Source organism: Myxocyprinus asiaticus, chromosome 10, assembly GCF_019703515.2.
Source record: "Myxocyprinus asiaticus isolate MX2 ecotype Aquarium Trade chromosome 10, UBuf_Myxa_2, whole genome shotgun sequence".
NCBI lineage: Eukaryota > Metazoa > Chordata > Actinopteri > Cypriniformes > Catostomidae > Myxocyprinus > Myxocyprinus asiaticus.
This window is the reverse complement of record NC_059353.1, coordinates 27,684,736-27,700,894: the sequence shown is the minus strand read 5'-3', so window position 1 is coordinate 27,700,894 and position 16,159 is coordinate 27,684,736. Positions and strand designations below refer to the sequence as shown.

The 16,159-nt window shown below is 36.0% G+C and overlaps 1 protein-coding gene and 1 pseudogene across 1 annotated transcript; both read right to left on the bottom strand.

The window, feature by feature from the left end:
* Positions 1–923: 923 nt before the first annotated feature.
* On the bottom strand, positions 924–6,347 carry slc10a2 (solute carrier family 10 member 2). Its single transcript, XM_051708744.1, has 6 exons — positions 5,968–6,347; positions 4,606–4,724; positions 4,384–4,472; positions 4,099–4,274; positions 1,343–1,500; positions 924–1,102 (listed from the first exon to the last, which is right to left on the bottom strand). Exons 1-6 carry the CDS (start codon positions 6,345–6,347, stop codon positions 924–926), a joined length of 1,101 nt encoding a protein of 366 aa, XP_051564704.1.
* Positions 6,348–10,710: 4,363 nt separating this feature from the next.
* On the bottom strand, positions 10,711–15,895 carry LOC127447564 (GTP-binding protein 8-like; annotated as a pseudogene).
* Between the last annotated feature and the right edge of the window lie 264 nt (positions 15,896–16,159).

Here is a 16,159-nt window from a genome sequence, read left to right as displayed (position 1 = left end):
AAACTATGGAATAACATAAATTGAACTATGGGAATTATGTTGTGACTAAATAAAAACTGTTATATTTTAGCATCTTCAAAGTAGTCACCCTTTGCCTAGAATTTGCAGACATGTACTCTTGACATTTTCTCAACCAACTTCTTGAGGTATCACCCTGGGATGCTTTTTAAACAGTATTGAAGGAGTTCCCATCTATGTTGGGTACTTATTGGCTGCTTTTCTTTATTATTTGGTCCAAGTCATCAATTAAAAAAAATAAATAAATGTTTAATTACATTTTAGTTTTACAATGAAATAAATTAATATGGTGGCACAATTATATTTTTGTCAACAAAACTAATTTCAAACATTTAAGCATACGCCTTCAGATCAAAAGATTTTTAAGATCATGAGAAACATTTCAGTCAAGTGTTTCAAAACTTTTGACTGGTAGTGTATATATATATATAAATTAAGGACTCTTTGCTACACTGTACAGTACTTACATGTATCATCAATATTTCCACCAAAGGGCTTTTAAGAAAAGTGAGTATATTTCAGTCATTCAATGGATTTTTTTTTATTTTTTATTTTTTGCACACATTAAATGTACAATGAAATGTAAATTGAATGTGGCAGACAAAAGACAAAACTTGACAGTAATCAGTACACATACACAATATACAGTTTCGTGTTCATGAACTTGTGGGCAGAGTCACCATAGGCTAATATATATATATATGAGAAAGTCAGTCCAGTTGTCTTGAAAGACCTATGTTCTGGGGTTGGCAAACACTACACTTTTTAGTTGTAAAGAATTATCAATACTTAATAGTTTACATGATGATAAACTGTGCACTTGCAGTTTATACCTCCTGCCAGAGAAGGCCAATCTTGACCCGTCCAGTCACACAGGTTAGTGTGAGGATGAGTTTACCACTAGCTCACATCTGCGTACCTTTGCCCTTTTTCTCAGTGTTTCCATTCTCATCATGCTGAAAGCCATCATTCTCCAAGGCATAATTCTGCTTATCCTTAATGGAGCCAGACTCAGTAGTGGTCTCTGCACTTTCTCCATCTTTGTCCACTGACATATGACTACAGCGCTTCAATGAGTAATAAACTGAAATACATACAGAAGTTCATGATACTGAGTTATCAATACCTTAAATTAACGTAAATCCTAATTACGCATACATGCTTATCCCCACAGTCTGCATATAATGTATTGCTCACATTGAAAATAAACTAAAGTAATGTAGGATATCAGGTTCAAAATGGTTGTAACTGAATCTACCATTGTTCACAATCAACTTCATACTCCCAATGCTTAATTTTAGAGTGGACAAGAGTGCCATCTTACTTCCTACTGCAATCCCAGCCACAACCAGTTGGAAGATACTGTAGATTAAGGGGAAGGCAAACATGACCTCAAGCTCCGCGGGAGTAAAGGACAGCTGGGTAATAGTACTGCATAGCTGAGCATTCTGCATGCCGGTTTCCAAAGCAATGGTGCGACATCTGAAATCACATTCACAAGAAATGAAGTATCAAAGAGAACAAGACTTGGGCCATCAAGGCCCTTGTGTTCACTGCATAACAGTTTCACTGCAGTCATTTTCAAAATGTATACACAGAACATTTTATAATAATGTATGTGTTAACATTAGTTAAAATAATAGTAAACATGACCTAATAATGCACACAATGTTTTCTAACCACTATTAAGTAATATTAGATTTATAAACCTGAAGAGAAACCAAATATATACCAAATATACACTTTTCACAATTTAAATAGTTGGTAATCAGAATACAGTTACACCCAAAAATGATTTTAATTACTGAAGAGATTACTTTGCATTTTACTGTAATATATTTAATTTATTATTTAGTCTATTCAGTTGGAACACATTTATCCATATAAATGATGGATATTTTTCTGTTTAACTCTAGCGCATAAACTCTATGTGGATTCATCAAATGTCGCGAAAAACTGGTTTGGAAACACTTTTTGTCGAGAAAAGTGTCATTAACGCAAAAATGTAGTTTCACATGACAGAATTTGCCCCAATCGTTAGCCTGTGTTAATCATGACGACAAGGTATAGGATCCTTGAAATTCAATTTATTGTACATGATTATGGATTGATCTTAATGGCATATAGATCCCATGCTGCAAACATAACACTTCCAGGAGTGTCAACACAAATATCTCATATCATACACATCGACAAGTGCACGGAGAACAAATGAATGACCACTGTTTGTGATGAATGTAATCGCGGTAGACATCTGTTTATTTATTAAAGTTGCTTTTTCACACCATTCAAAATAATAGACGGCAGTCATGGAATTAGCCCACAATACAAAAAACATATCATTTCTATACACAAAAGATGTTTTAAATTAAAAATAAATACACAATACTAGGAGAAAGGTATCAGTGTGCTTTTTTGGAGCACTAACATAAAACCCAATTATATTAAATTATTGTTTATACTTTTGAAAGATACCGGCAAAATTCCCTGAATTAAATTAAATAAATTACCAAATGAAAAAAGCATTAAATTAAAAAAATTAATTACCAAACGAAAAAAATTATATTTTTAGACCTATATATGCCTTTTCTTTACACAAACTTAAATTAGCATTACCCTGTTCTGCAGATGAAAAAAGTCAGCTGAATTACATTATCAGGATGTTCTTTTTTCAAGACTATAAACTATCAGAACTATTTGTCCAATGCTGAGTTCACTTTCAGAAAACAACCTTTTGAACATTTTAAAACGTTTAAATATTTTAAATCTAACCCTCTTTACCTCGGATCACATTTGCTGAGCTTCTTCAGAAAATGTAAATTGCATTATGATGCTAAAATTAATTTTAGATGACAATCAAATTCAGTTGGTCGTTAAAAGTTACTGGACAAATATGCGGGACATAATGCAGTTGTGATGGCGTCGCTTTAGATTAGATGATTGTTCAAAATAGCCTATTGAATATCAGGAATGTATCATATGTAAACCCTGATATTACACCGCATAATTTTTCTTTAATAGCTGTGCACACCGCATATACACATCGATGGATGGTCCTTATATTAAGACCGGAAGTTTTCCCCACTACTTGGTGCAGTTGCCAGCTTGAACAAGGCCATTAATATTTGCTTCTGGTCGGAACCGGTGGAAACCTGCGATAGGGGCAACATCAGGACCAATATTACAGTCCCATCAGAAGGGCAACTGTTCCTTTTTGATTGCAATTCCTCGTCTTCTGATTGCTTTTATTTGTGAAATTATAATGACAGTAAGCTGTCTAATTTCAATGAATTGTCTCAATACTCTCCCCATTTTACCAAAACTTTGGTGGGAAAAAAAATAAAATAGGGACATCTGGGAGGCGAAAGGTGCACAATTAGCGATAAACACATTTCTGTATGGAAACGGCTTAAGGGCACATTTATTTTGCGATAAACCAAATCTTATGTTTTTTTTTTAGGCATGACGTCATCACGCACACCATTTTTATCAATAAAAGGTAATTTGAATGGAAACAGGCAGAAGACGGCAAATTTTGCACATTTTTTTAAATGCATTTTCACTTTGTCGATAACAAAATAGCGTGAAAAGTGGATGGAAACTAGGCTACGGACAAAGAGAAAATCCCTAGAAACACATAACACAAATACAAGCTATTCTTGAAAGTCTATCCATTGCAAAGAAAGAGAGATGAACTATTGGATATACATAAGTATCTATGAAACTATATGCAGATTAGTTTCTTACTGTAAAAAAAAAAAAAAAAGAAAAAAGAAGAAAAAAAAAAAAAAGAAATGCTGTCAATAGAAACAAACGGAAATGGAAATAATGTCAAATAGACTTTTTTTGTTTGTTTTTTGTTTTGTTTTTTTTTAAACACTTTTTTCCTCTGACTCCTTAGCACTCCCTTGTGGCCCTTTTCAAACCGGACCACAGCTTGAAAAACACTGCATTAGCTTATGTATAGAACCAAGCTAATGTAAATGTACGAATGATGCAAGCCGGACCTGAACTTGCATCACTCATGTGAACTACAAAAAACTATGTTTTGTAGCAAGAAGGAATTTACAGATTTTTTACCTGTACCAAGGTTGTCCCACAAAGCGAGCCAACAGAAAGCCCAGTCCAAAGCCGACAAAGGGATAAATGGTTCCAATGATCCAAAGAGAAGGAGAAATGATCCACGAGGACTGGTACAGCACACCACCTATCACGGCGATAATGATGATGAGGATGATTCCCACGACTGATCCAACCTATATGTAAAAAATAACATGTAAAGCGGAGCCACACTTCATGTATAAAAATCTGAAATTTGTAAAAAAAAAAAAAAATGAACACAAATGCAGAGAAACATTAACTCACTTTAAGGATCTTTTTCGCTATTTTGGGCCACCTGTATTTCACGAACATTCCAACAGCAACAGGCACAAGTAAACTCACTAGTGTGATCCCTAGAAAGAAAATAAATAGCATTTTAGATACAAGTCCCCCTGCTTGCCTATCTATCAATCTGTCCAAATACATCAAATGGAAAATGTGTTTAGAGCAATCCAAGGTCAAGTCTGATGCTAGAACAGGTTTTACCGATGCTGTCGTAAGGGATCTGGATTGCATCGGCTGAAGTCCAGACTGAGGTGTAGATGAGTAGACAAAGAGGCATCATACCGAGAGCCAGGATGGAAGAACATGCTGTCATGCTGATACTGCAGAAAACAGGCATCATAAAGTGTCTTAAAAAACTTCTTTCAGTCTGTGCACTTTAAATTAAGCAGATGTCATATTGAAAATATCTGGTTCACCGAGGGTCTAATACTAGGTTTTTGCCATAACTGGCAACGGCAGATGTATTAAGAACAAATACTGGCTATACATATTTCTTACTGGCTATGAAACTGTATTTGGCACTATTTATACACTGATCAGCCACAACATTAAAACCACCTGCCTAATATCGTGTAGGTCCCCCTCGTGCTGCCAAAACAGTGCCAACCCACATCTCAGAATAGCATTCTGTGATGCTATTCTTCTCACCACAATTGTACAGAGCGGTTATCTGAGTTACCATAGACTTTGTCAGTTCGAAGCAGTCTGGCCATTCTCTGTTGACCTCTCTCATCAACTAGGCATTTCCATCTGCAGAACTGCCCCTCATTGGATGTTTTTTGCTTTTGGCACCATTCAGAGTAAATTCTAAAGACTGTTGTGTGTGAAATCCCAGGAGATCAGCAGTTACAGAAATACTCAAACCAGCCTGTCTGGCACCAACAATCATCCATGCGATTATCTAATCAGCTAATCGTGTTGCAGCAGTGCAGTGCATAAAATCATGCAGATACGGGTCAGGAGCTTCAGTTATTGTTCACATCAACCATCAGAATGGGGGGGGGAATTTGATCTCAGTGATTTGGACCATGGCATGATTGTTGGTGCCAGATGGGCTGGTTTGAGTATTTCTGTAACTGCTGATCTCCTGGGATTTTAACACACAACAGTTTCTAGAATTTACTCCGAATGGTGTAAAAAAAAAAAAAATAAATAAAAAAAAATTAATCTAGTGAGCAGCAGTTCTGTGGATGGAAATGCCTTGTTGATGAGAAAGGTCAACAGAGAACTGGTACGAACTGACAAAGTCTATGGTAACTCAGATAACCACTCTGTACAATTGTGGTGAGAAGAATAGCATCTCAGAATGCTATTCTGAGATGTGGGTTGGCACTGTTTTGGTGGCATGAGGGGGACCTACACAATATTAGGCAAGTGTTTTTAATGTTGTGGCTGATCAGTGTATAAATTTGTCCAAAATAAATTTATTTAGCTTTAAAGAAGTGATATTTACACAGTTAATCTCCAGGAATATAGTGTCTAACCCTGATGAAACTCCTCCAGGGTTACAGGACATACAGCATGACAAATGAAAAGAGATATTGTGAATACTGATAGTCTCACCTTAGGTCCATGTCTCCATCAAGCCAATAGCAGATAATATTTGAGCTGGAACCCCCAGGGCAACAGCCCATGATGATGATGACTACAGCTTGGACTGGAAGCACGTTGAAGGCCAGTGCAAGAGCGAAGGCTGTGAATGGCATGATCCCAAACTGGCAGAGGAAACCAATGAAAATGCCCCAGGGCCTGCGGATGTGGCTCCAGAGCTTTTTTGCCTCAACAGTGCAGCCCATCGAAAACATGACCATGGCCAGCATGACGGTCATCACAGTGCTCATCACAACGCCAAGGATCTGATTAAAATTATTCGGGGGCACCAGGCAGGACTTGCCTGAGCAAATGGTGGCATTGGCAGGGCAGATGGGCTCTGGCGTGCACATGTTGAAAAAATATTTTTTGAATTAAGCAAATAATTAAAAGAAGGATCCTAAGGGGAATTAGATCAAGAAACTGTTAAAAGGTGTAGATTCCAATGACAGGTTGAAGAGATGATGTTCCTTCTTCTGAGAGGCTGATTTGGAGAAAGTGTGCTAAGATTCCAGAATCCGTTAAAAAAGTTAGGTCCTTTACATTTTCCTAAGCACTTTCTTTCCCACCTCCGTTCTTGTCTCATGCATCCCATGTGTCAAGAGACTCCTAGAGAACTTTTACTTGTTCCCTAAGGCTTTAATATTTGCCCAGGTGCTATAAAATTCAGAGGAGTTGTCATTTTTGAAAAATAAAAAATTAACTTGTTACAAATGTTTTATGGGGTCAGTGTTCAAATGCAAACACATAAAAAAGAGAGTGGGCAAGAAAAAAAATGTCAAAGTTAAGTTTGGGCACAATAAATGCGATTGCACCATCTTGCCTTTTTATAACATTGTGGCACTTAAATTTTATTGTTTATCTCCAGGTACAGCAGTGTACCATCACCACCCCTACTGTCATTAAAGAGGAAGAAAGGATGCCTACCTGACTCAATGCTTTATGTGCGTCAGAGAAGTATACGGATGGTTACGAGAAAAAATAAAAAATAAAAAATAAATGAATGTGTGTTGTTATTATAGTACATATTATGACTCAGGGAATGCATTGTGCATCATGACTCTCTTCTATTACAAACATGCACAAACGCGCGCGCACATACACACACGCGCGAACATGCACACATACACCTTGGGTACAAAAGTTAAACTTTAAAAAACAAAACTCATTTTGAGCTTGTGGAATTAGGCACAAAGTTAATTTATGGAATTTAAATTCTATGGGTAAGTAAAACATATAAATGAATACAAAAAATTAAAGATATCAAAAACTTTAACTCTTTGCTTTTCACACAGCTCTTAACACCAAGTTAAGGCCAATTGGATTTAGCAATGTTTAAATATAATTTGTAGACATTCCTGTATAGTAGGGCTGGGCGATATGTAAAAAAAATATTTAATCGATAATTGCCTTAAAAAAATATTGGATATCCAATTATATCGTCAACCCCCCTGCAGAGGGTCATTGAATATTTTTGCTTTAAAAATTAAATTAATTTATTGAAACACTAAAAACTTAAACAAAAGATACTTATAAATTCAAATTGCACTTTAAACTAAACGAATATATATAATATATATATATATATATATATATATATATATATATATATATATATATATATATATATATATATATATATATTAAAATAAGGAATTGATCAAAAAAGTGATCAAAAAATCTTATATAACCATCTTCCCAAATCCAAACATTTACCATCTCCAACAGCCCCATTCGCCATCCCGCAAGCATTCGTCTATGACAGCAGGTGGAAAATTACTAATAGCCTAAAAATGAGTAACCAAAGAAAATAATAAATGTAAAGATAATAATAATAATTATAATAATAATCATATTTAAAAATAAATAAACCATTACTACAGAAAGTTCAACACAACCCACATAATTTCTACTTTCAAAACGGTGAAAACAGTTTGTTACTTCGCTTAGAAAACACAAGTTTTTATATTAGGTGTAAGCCTAATACATTTCCTTGTGTTCTCAAAATAATGCTGCCAAATGTGTGTTAATGAATTTGTTTTTGTATTGCGTTTCGTTAATTCAGTTAATGCTGCCTAAAGAAAAACAATAGAACTCAGTTTTATGTTCAAGGTAAACGTGGTCTTGTATTAGGCCTATTTTATGATTTAATCACTTTCGTCTTTGTTTCTTTGATGCAAAGATATATTTGAGCAAACCTGCAGAGTTGCGTTCACAATGTATGTTAAGTGCGAAATTACGGAAGCCCTGAACCGCAAGGTGAAAATAATAATAATAATAAAAAGAAAAAAAAAAAAAAAAAGAAAAAAAATAACGGTAAAAAAATAAAATAAAATAAAAAATAAAATACATTTCTCTCTTCCCACATTTTTTTTTCTGTCTTCCAAATTTTTTTTTCTCTCTTCAAAATATTTTTTTTTTTCCTTCTTTAAAAAAATGCATGCGGTACCAACCTTGGCCACCAGGTGCCACTATCAGTAAACATATAATCTTATGCTTTTAATGCTTTCTCTGTTGCTATATAGCTGAAAAATACATGTATTATTTAAGGGTTTGCAAACCTTAATCAAGACAAAAACAGGTTACATATGTTTAATATGGCATTCGTTGTCGTGTAACAACTGGAGTTATGTTTTTGTTTGAAATTGTTGGTTTTTCTAAACCATCTATGCCGTTTGCTAGTGTTACATGGTGGAAGCGAAGGAATGTATTGAGGAAAACGGGAAACATAGGGAAATTATTATTATGTCTGTCCTTTTGAAGTGTTAGGGGTACATCTGGTAATGTTAATATTGTTGTAAGTAATCTAATTTCTAAATGAAAAGATCATTTATAAATTAAATCCTCGTGACTGAATGGGGATGTCATGTGCAGACTTTCATAGTGGAATTTAATTATTATAACATCTTTTAATATAACAAGTTGTCTATGCATTTGAAACACACTGTCTACTGCAGAAGTGAAGAGTTCCAGATGAAGAATGTCAAATAAATATGCAAATATTATTGGTCTGTCTAAACATGAGCTAGACAGTTATGCCGATGTAAAATGCTCATCCCAAACAAATTGGTGAGGGGTGAGGAATCACCTATAGTATCGCTCCCCAGGTTCCGCCGGGGGGAAGAATAGTAGGCTACACACACCTGTTTTGTATTAGCAGTATGGGCATGAAGCTATAAAAGTATAATGATTTCTGTTGTTAGGGGGGGTTTTGGTACTGCAATTTTTTTTGCCAGAGCTGCCGTGCTGGGACGTGGGCTGGCTGTTATTGCAAAAACGCCGTGAGTAAATTGGGAGGGGTTATTTGCGACTTCGGGGTAATCTTGAACTCGAGGTTTAGGCGGCCGCTGTTGATGTGTTCTACGAATGCTGTATCCCACGTCTGGTTGCGGGTTAGGAAGCCAGCAGTACATTTAAAGAAAAAAAAAAAAAATTTTGAAGAGAGAAAAAAAAATACTTTTTGAAGAGAGAAAAAAAAAAATTTTGATGAGAGAAAAACAATTTTTAGGAAGAGAGAAAAAAATTTAAGACTTAGGCTCAGGAAGGAACTGAGACACTATTTTTTTTTCTAATTTTTTTTTCATCGTTATTTTATTTTTTTTCTCCACCTTGCGGTTCAGGGCTTCTGTACGAAATGATCCATGGAAATAAAGTGAACTAAACTTCCAGCACCTGCTGATATGGTCTTAGGTCATTTGCAGCATTCTTATACATGTCACTATTCTTGCAAACAGTTTTCAGACAACTGAAACTGAGAAGAAAGAGTGTACTCCTTACATGCACGTCCATGAGACACTCCAGAAGCACGCCATAATATTTCTTAGAACAACACATGAACGTTCCTCTATTTGTATCACTTCCCTTGTCTGTGTTCAGGCATTCCAGAGAGGCTGTCAGTCTGGGTGATGCGAGGCGACATGCAACATATGATCCTACTTTGACCACTTCTGAAACTAATAATATACACAATAACTGTCCCTATTGTATCTAAAATGTAAGTTACTTGAGATTAGTGTTTTGTTTATAGAACTATTGTATAAAAGCAATATCACACAACCAAAAGTGCTGCTGTGTTGTAAATCAACCTGTGGTCTTCTGCTTACAGCCGAATCACAACAGTGGTGATATGCAGCACAACATTAATCATGTCATATTGCTTAAAGGGAAAGTTCACCCAAAAATGAAAATTCTCTCATCATTTACTCCCCCTCATGTTATCCCAGATTTTAAGAAGAATATCTCAGCTCTGTAGGTCCATACAATGCAAATAAATGGTGGCCATAATTTTCTGTAGATATGGATTTAAGCATTGGAGTTGTATGGATTACTTTTATGCTGCCTTTACATGCTTTTTGGACCTTCAAAATTCTGGCCATGAATTATCTGCATTGTGAGGACCTACAGAGCTGAGATATTCTTCTAAAAAAATCTTTGTTTGTGTCCTGCTGAAGAAAGTCATACACATCTGGAATGGCATGATGGAGAGTAAATGATAAGAACATTTTCATTTTTGGGTGAACTATCCCTTTAATTATCACAGTGTGTGTATATTTGTAAATCTTTCTGGATGCAGAAATGATGACTATTATTATTATTATTATTATTACACAGGGAGATAATACAACAGAGCAGCAGACAGAAATGTGGCAGTTAGATCAATGTGTCTTGGTTGTTTCTGGTAAGTCTATATACTGTGTATACAGTATATACAGTATCTCACCTCACTAGAAATGGCTGTGGGAAACACATGCTGGTCTGATTTTTGATGAAGTCTCCCAGCTGCAACAAGTCTAATTTAGTCACCACCAGCTAAAACACGAAACAGAGAGTAACAGATTACTTTTAATGCAGCTTAAGTGTAGGCTATATAACACATTCTTTCCAATAAAGAGACAATAAATGTGCATTTGGAAAAAAGTAAAGAAAGGCATAAACTTTACAGCTGAGTGGGGAAGAAGCATTTTAAGGCTTTGTTCACACAGCACCCTATTCTGATTTGTTTTCCATATCCAATCTTTTTTTATCCCCTTTTCTCCCAATTTGGAATGCCCAATTCCCACTACTTAGTAGGTCCTCTTGGTGGTGTGGTTACTCAACTCAATCCGGGTGGCAGAGGACAAGTCTCAGTTGCCTCCGCTTCTGGGACAGTCAATCTGTGCATCTTATCACGGGGCTCATTGTGCATGACACAGCGGAGACTCTGCATGTGGAGGCTCATGCTACTCTCAGAGATCCACGCACAACTTACCACACGCCCCATTGAGAGCAAGAACCACTAATCACAACCACGAGGAGGTTACCCCATGTGACTCTACCCTCCCTAGCAACCGGGCCAATTTGGTTGCTTTGGAGACCTGACTGGAGTCACTCAGCACACCCTCGTGACTCCAGGGGTGGTAGTCAGCGTCAATACTCACTGAGCTACCCAGGCCCCCCCGTATCCAATCTTTAAAAGTGACTGTCCACACTGTGTAAGAGAGTCTATCTGTTTGTTTAAACATTGCAGTCAACGTCTGGTGTATCTACATTAGTTAAGATGGAAAGTAATGACGGAGATATCAGCATGATGCTAAAAGACTTGCTTCTACAACAACAGAGTCAATGTCATTGTGGAAAGACAAGACGGAGTACCGGGAATTTTTCCACAAGTATATCATGACATCCCACCGTGATGATGAACTGAAGTGGTGCAGAGAAAATAGAAACAAAAGAGGGATAATAATAATATGTTTTATTTTATATAGCGCTCTTCTTGAAGTATTACTTTATTTTACACCTTCATGCACATGGTGTATCTAGAATTACTCATTCGTTACATAATGAATGTCACAGTTATTATATGTGAAGAGTAAGCTAAAATTAGTGATTTCTGCAATAGCTAGAGACATTACTTTCATTCATTCATTCATTACTGCATTTTGTGAACGATGTGCGAAGTCGCATCCCAAATGACAAAAAACACTTAAAAATCAATCTAACCATTCGAACAGAAGTGAATTTACAAAAATCTTATTTGATTCTGATTTCAAGCAGCAGATGAATGGTTAAGAAATTATTTCTAAAAATGGATTCATTTACTTTTTTTTTTTTTTTTTTTTTTTTTGCTGTTGGCAGACTACAAAAAACTAAATGGATTTGAGTAAAAAAAAAAAAAGAAGAAGAAGAAGAAGAAAACATTTTTGCTGCCTTGTTGGTCATCTAGAATGAGATGTGGATAAAGATAACAATAATGGTGGCTAATACTCTCACGACCCCTGCTGGACAGTCATGATAAGAGCATGAAAAACATTCACCACATAAGGCAAACTGAACTCCTCACACATCTCCATGGCTACTAAATCTGCCTTCTGCAGGCCTGCTCCACCATCCACCAGTAAGAATGTTGCCACCCAACTAGAGACACAAAAATAAGAAAATTCATGGAATTGTAATAAATTCAATGATCAAAATTAAACCAACACCATAAACACCATATATATTTCAACAATGGCAGACATAAATCCCAAACCACTACACAATGTAACTGGCATAAACTTCATCATCTAATAATAATACATTTTATTTGTAAATCACCTTTTATACATAAAGTGCAACTCAAAGTGCTTCACATATCAGAAATTAAAAGTCAAAGAAAATGATTGCATAAAATAAAAAAATAAAAAGTATAACAAATTGTAATAAATTACATTACAAATATATATTAAATTAAAACAATAATAATAAAAAGTAAAACATAAAAGTAAATCAAGAAAACTAGAAAGTAAACATTTAGACATTCATACCGAGTTTTTAAAAATGCGGATGCTTGTAGCCTGCCTAATTTTAATTGGTTTCAGTGAAAGTGGAGATTTATAGTAAAAAAAGATTGAAATATTGACTCATCCAAAGTGATTGCATTGCTTCAGAAGACATATATTAAACTACTGGAGTTGTATGGATTACTTTTATGCTGCCTTTACATGCTTTTTGACCGTCAAAGTTTTGACCACCATTCACTTGAATTGAAATGACCTAAAGAGCTGAAATGTTCTTCTAAACTCTTAATTTGTGTTTAGCAGAAGAAAAAAAAAAGTAATACATATCTGGGATGGCATGAATGAATAAATGATGAGAGAAATTTTAATTTGGGTGACCTATCCCTTTAACAAGCAGCTAAAACAGGTCTCCTGGATCTTGTAAGCACTCTAGCTGCAGCATTTTATACTATTTGTAGTTTGTCTATACAGTTTTTCCAAAGAACTGTATAGATAAACTACAAATAGTATAATAATAATATGCATTAAAATAGTCAAGGTGTGAAAAAAATGAAAGCATGAATCAGTTTCTTTGTATCACCTTCAATACTTTTTGTACACAATACATGCACACAGGAATGTTAAAAGATTAGACAAATTATTAGTTGTGAGTTTTATGGATCAGATAAAATGAAATGGAATAAACCACAACAATATCAACTTCAGCCTACTTTTGACACTCTTGAAGGTATGGTTCCACCATCTCTACCAAGTCCCATTGGGCCATGTGCCCATACCCCGGAATGTCCACTAGAGAAAAAGCCTTTCCCACAGCAAAGAAATTCAGCTTTTTGGTGTGGCCCTGTTTAAAAGTGGGAAGATGGAGTACAACCATAAGAAAGAAAAATCACAAATGAGATCTGTGATATTTCTACTATAGAGCAATGAGGTTAAATGAAGAGCAAATGAGACAAAGTCCTTTTCCTTGAACTATTAACGACAAAAGAGCGGGCAATGAAAAACACTGAGTGAATGAAGGAGAACAACTATCTCACTGGAGTTTTAGAGAACCACACATCCACCTCTGGAGCAAGAGAGAACAAGGTGCTGATGTGATTTCCCCACATTACTCCTGCCAAGAAAACACACCTGTAAAGCACAGTGGAGATTTCTCAGGGCCAGCAAAGCCTTCTCTGCTGGTGTAACATGCCTAATAAATAAATATTTTTTCATCCTTTCATTCTTATTGACCTTTTTGCATATGTATTTTCAATCACTTTCCACTCCTAATTAATCAACAAATGAACAGCAAAAAACACAAAAATGTATCCAATCAGAATTTATTCCTTGATGATTACAAGCAAAGTATGACCACTGTTTCACAAATCGCATGCCCGAAGCCATGCTCCTTAGCCGAAGCAGCACGTGAGTCTGAGCTCCACCCCGTCAGGCCTTCAGAATTTCCACAGAATCCCCCAACAGTGTAAGTGAATAGGCATCTAAAGTCAGATTGTCAGATTCATCAGCCAATCAGATTGATTTATTTGTTCTTGCGGGTGTGGTCTTTAGGACATTTCCCAGTCCAGGCCTTCTAGCTGGTCTTGAGTGACGCAATCACACTTGAAGTGATGTACATAATTTGAAAGCAAAAAATTTTGCTGACGAACCGGCTGTCATCACTGCTGGTATTGCCATTGAGAAAGAGATCCTTATGGATTTAAAAACCTAAGATGTTCTGCATAATCGTGTGATTGATTAATTAAACAGGAAAGGAGGACTGATTTTCACTTCAAGCAAATTGGTAAGTGATTTTTGCATTGTTATTGCAACAACAGGAGTTTTCTAAGTGTAAATTAGGCTGCTTGAGCATTCAGTGTCGGATCAAGTTTTGAAAAGTAACCGTGTACCCTGACAAAACAAAATTTATTGCAAACAAAATTTAAATCCAAATATTATTAGAGAGCTTCTCTTGGTATTAGACCTCCTTGGTTCTGGCTTTTGTGCGTGGATGTATTTTTAAAATGTCAATTGCTATTATTAGTTGACTGCCACATAATGTATGATAGGCATACGGTGTCGTATTCATTGTGAAACTGTGTTTTCTTAATGGCATGAATCGCACTGAAGGCCTAGACTTAAAATGCACGGGCCGCGGCTGGTAAAACATACAAACATGGATTCTGTGGAATTCTGAAGGCCTGATGGTGTGGAACTCAGACTCACGCGCTGCTTCGGCTAAGGAGCATGGCTTCAGGCATGCGATTTGTGAAACAGTTGTCACACTTTGCTTGTAATCATCAAGGAATAAATTCTGATTGGATACATTTTTGTGTTTTTTGCTATTCATTTGTAGATTAATTAGGAGTGGAAAGCGATTGAAAATACATAGGCAAAAAGGTCAATGAGAATGAAAGGATGAAAAAATATTTATTTATTAGACATGTTACGGCTTTGCTGGCCCTGAGAAATCGTCACTGACAACCACGCATAGTAAACCTGTGACACAGTTTGGCATGTCTAGTTGTACAGTAGCCCCAAAAAGTACTGGCAACACTTCAACCACACTAAATGAAGTATAGTATGAATTTAATTGAATCAGTTATCAAAATATCAAATCAAGTGGCATCCACAAACAAAAGACGCTAGACCTTTTCTCATAACTAAATTCAATTCTCTGAACCATTTTTGCGATTTGCCAAGATCATTTTTAGTGTATGTGCTATCTTTCTTTAAAATAAATGCCTCTTAATTTAATATGTTGTAACTTCATGCAATGCCATGAATGCACTTTTAAATGTCTAACTTATTTAACAGGTGTGTATAAATATACATATCTCATCTCACCTCTGGCTGTTCAAGCACAGGTACGTGGTCCATCCGGACTGCAGGCATTGAGTAGTCAATGTGATGTTTATGGGGTGGAGTGAACAGTGTCTCTGCCCAATGGAGCTCCTCCAAGCTGGGATGGAAGATCTTGAATTGTGCCTGATCGACCTGCTGTGGGGCCAGGTGCTCCTCCAGTCCACTGAAGGGGTAGAGAAGACCCTGGCGCCTCCTCTCAGGGAGCAGACAGACATGTTTGATGGAGGCCAGCTGATGAACTCTCTGCAGGACCAAAGGACAACATGATGTGGCTGCAGTAGAGGCACTGCCTTCATCCTCAGCATTGTGTAGATGTTCACTCAGGGTGACAAGTGTTGCTTGCTGAAGTAAGTTTTTCTGTCATACCGACATCTGCTTGTTTGTTGATGTCTGAAGTTTAAATTTGCCCAGAAACATTATGACACATTTCCATCCATTGGGAATTTGGGATTTTGAGTAGTTTGACCCTTCATAAAAAGAGCAGGTAATTCAGATTATTCAGATATATAATAATAAACTTATATAGCATTTTAAAAACAGACATATATTTAGACACATTTCAAGGACTT